General features: G+C 39.9%; 1 protein-coding gene across 1 annotated transcript; it reads right to left on the reverse strand.

Moving 5' to 3' along the window:
- Window positions 1-418: 418 nt before the first annotated feature.
- LOC135062336 (general transcription factor II-I repeat domain-containing protein 2-like) lies at window positions 419-3,052 on the reverse strand. Its single transcript, XM_063964130.1, has 2 exons — window positions 2,863-3,052; window positions 419-2,558 (listed from the first exon to the last, which is right to left on the reverse strand). The coding sequence occupies exon 2, from the start codon at window positions 2,243-2,245 to the stop codon at window positions 449-451; it is 1,797 nt and encodes a 598-aa protein (XP_063820200.1). The 5' UTR covers window positions 2,246-2,558; window positions 2,863-3,052; the 3' UTR covers window positions 419-448.
- Between the last annotated feature and the right edge of the window lie 287 nt (window positions 3,053-3,339).

Here is a 3,339-nt window from a genome sequence, read left to right on the forward strand (position 1 = left end):
AGAAACATTATTTTCTTTCTTCTTACCTTTATCTTTCTGCGTCTTTCTTTTTTCTCTTCTTTCATTTTTCTTTCTTTTTCTTCATGCTTTTTTCTGCTTCTTTTCTTTCTTTCTTTTCTTTCTCTCTTTTTCTTGCTTCTTCTTTCTTGTTCTGTCTGTCATCGTTGTCTTCTTCTGTCGTCTTCTTCTGTCGCTTTCTTCTATCTTCTGTTATCTTTAATACAGGGGTCTTCAACCTTTAAGACAGTGTGGGTCACATAAAAAAATGAAACGAAGCCGAGGGCCACTAAGCTATACTGCGGTATTTAGAATCTAAATTTTAATTTATGATTGTAATGAGACCTTTTCTAGACTCATAAGACCATAAAAAAGACTTCAAAAGATAATTATTGTAATTTAATGAATGAAACATGGTCTACTTTACCTTTGTTATTATAATAAGTTCATATCAGTGGGAAACTTGGCATTGTTTTTGCTTGGCCAGCTTGTCGATGTTGGCATCAATGTTAGAAGTCGCTATGCGCAGAGTATTCTCAAGATGTTGGTCTGTAAGCTGAGTTCTTGTCTTGGACTTTGCGTTCTTCATCCTTGAGAAGAATTGCTCACATAAGTATGTGCTTCCTAACAAAGCACACATCTTCAAAGCGTGCTGCCAGAGATAAGGGAATGTGTCCTGAGAAATGTAGTCTTTGTAAAACGTAAACAAGGGCACATTGAAGAATTTTTCTCGCAAAGATGAGTTGTTTTGGAGATCAAGCAGCTCCATTTGTACTGAGCCTGGCATATTGGCAGCATTGACAGTAAAAGGCATAGAAAATAAATCGAAAAAAGACTGTTGATTACGGAAATCACTAAATCTGTCTTCAAACTCACTTCGCATCATGCTTAATTTTGTAGCGTAATCACCAGGAGACAAACAGTTGGACTCACCGAGAAGCTTAAAATGTGTAAAGTCTTTTTTCGTGAGTTGTGCCTCCCAAAGTTTGAGCTTTTCTACAAAAGTTTTAATGTGATCAAACAGAGTGTGCACCAGCTGATCCTTGGATTGTAGCCGCGTATTTAGGTCATTCATATGCAAGGAGATGTCGGTCACAAAGGCAAAATCTGAAATCCACTTTGGATCATTAAATTCTGCAATCGGCTTCCCCTTGGTTTGCATGAACTCTTCTATTTCACTTCTTAAGTCAAAGACTCTCTTAAGTACCTTCCCTCTGCTCAACCAACGCACCTCACTATAATAAACCACGTCGCCGTGATCCGCTTGGCACTCTTGTGTCAAAAATTCTTGGAATTGACGATGATTCAATCCTCGTGCCCTAATAAAGTTGACTACAGACACAATAACTTTCATTACATTCTCAAATCCAATCGTTTTCGCACACAAATTCTCCTGGTGGATTAAACAGTGGTACTGGATGAGATCTTTTCCTTCTAGTTCCGGTTCTTTTTTTAAAAGTGCAACAAACCCTTCATTCCTTCCCACCATAGCAGGGGCACCATCAGTTACCACTCCCACAAGGTTGGATAAGCTGAAGTCGAAACGCTGGAGTGTTTTCTTGGTGGCTTCCAGAATATCAGTGCCTTTCGTCGTTCCCTTCATAGGTACAAGCGCTAGCAGCTCTTCTGTCACATTGAAGTGTTGATCAATGCCACGGACAAAGATAGCCAGTTGTGCTGTATCCTTCACATCTGTGCTCTCATCTAAAGCAAGTGAATATGACTTAAATGCGTACAGCCGTTTTTTTAAAGTTCCTTCAATGTCATTGGCAAGTTCTTCGACACGTCGTGCTACAGTTACACCAGACAAACTCAATTTTTTAAACAGTTCGTTATTCTTTGGATAGAGAATTTCCCCAGCAGCGATGAGACACTCTTTTACGAACTCACCGTCCAAGAAGGCTTTTGTTTTTTTAGCAATTTTTTCAGCTATTACATAACTTGCTTTGACGCACGCTTCACTCTCTTCCATATGCCTTTTAAAAGTACCCTGCTGGCGTTTTAGATCTTTTTGGAGATCGTTCACTTTATCCACACGAGGTTGCCCTTGAAGGTGATTGAACTTGGACGCATGTTTTGTCTCATAGTGTCGCTTTATATTGTATTCTTTTAATACTGACAATGACTCACGACAAACTAAACACACTGGCTTATCGTCAATCTCCACAAAAAAGTACAAATTGGTCCACCTTTGATTAAAAAGCCGGGAACATTCACTTGTTTTATGCTTTTTACTTGTAGACGCCATGGCAAAGCAGATGAACCTAAACAATGATCCCACTGTTCACGACTGAGTGACTGTAGAATAAAATCTGCTTCTATTTATAGCTGACTATAGAAAAAATAAGTAATAAAGACTCAATGAAGTATACACTCCAGCCCGTGTGTGCTTGTAGGACAGATTTGTATGAGAAGTACTCCTCAGATCCCTGTGAGCTTGCCTTTAAAATTCCCCTGTCACCAGCTCACAATGGAAGCTGCCATTTTGAAGCATGAAACAAAATCCAACTCAACACTAGTTCTTTGGTATGGAGGCTTCTGGCGTGTAGCTTTATGTCAAGCTAAAAACAATCAATAAAGAAATGTAAGCATATATAAAATAATCCTGATAGGTTACTGGGGCATATAGCATGGGTACAGCCACAGAATACATTCTATAGATGGGACAATATATATATATATATATATATATATATATCCAAAATGAGGCACTCAAGGAGACATGCAGCAGATAAAAACGCTGTATTTCAAGATGTAGGTCTAACCTAACGTTTTCAGGGTCTCCCCCTTCCTCAGGACCTCAATACAGACCACAACAGACACACACACAAATCCAATTTAAATACCCCCCGCACACTGACTTACCCGCCACCTTGATTCCTGCTTGCGTCACCTGCCTGTACAGCTGGAAACATCACGTGTCTCTGTCATTACAGAGCTGGTAACCAGGGAAAACGCATAGCATGCGTTCCACCAGGGATCCAACTTCCGCGTTCGAGAGACCAGCCACGGAGTTCCGCTCTGACGGCTGACAATCGCTGGGGACAATATAGGTGGGGGCTATAATATAAACAAAACACCAATGAAAATAGTTACAGAAATAATAAAAAGAGCATAGATAGCAGTAGTTAATACAGAGAAATACCAACCGAGATTAACTGAACACTTTTTGCCAGACTGATAACATTGTCAATATTCACCAGACCCATCGATGGTGTTACTCCTACACCTTAGTCATGGGTGAGTGAGTAAGTAAGGTGTAGGAGTAACACCGAAACAGCTGTCGGGTGTGCTGTGAATCTGTTTGGCATTATGATCGGACCTTTCTTATGATGACACTTG

This window comes from Pseudophryne corroboree, chromosome 1, assembly GCF_028390025.1.
Source record: "Pseudophryne corroboree isolate aPseCor3 chromosome 1, aPseCor3.hap2, whole genome shotgun sequence".
Classification (NCBI taxonomy): domain Eukaryota; kingdom Metazoa; phylum Chordata; class Amphibia; order Anura; family Myobatrachidae; genus Pseudophryne; species Pseudophryne corroboree.

Coding starts and splice junctions, on each gene's coding strand:
- LOC135062336 (XM_063964130.1), bottom strand. CDS start 2,245: ATGGCGTCTACAAGTAAAAAGCATAAAACAAGTGAATGTTCCCGGCTT.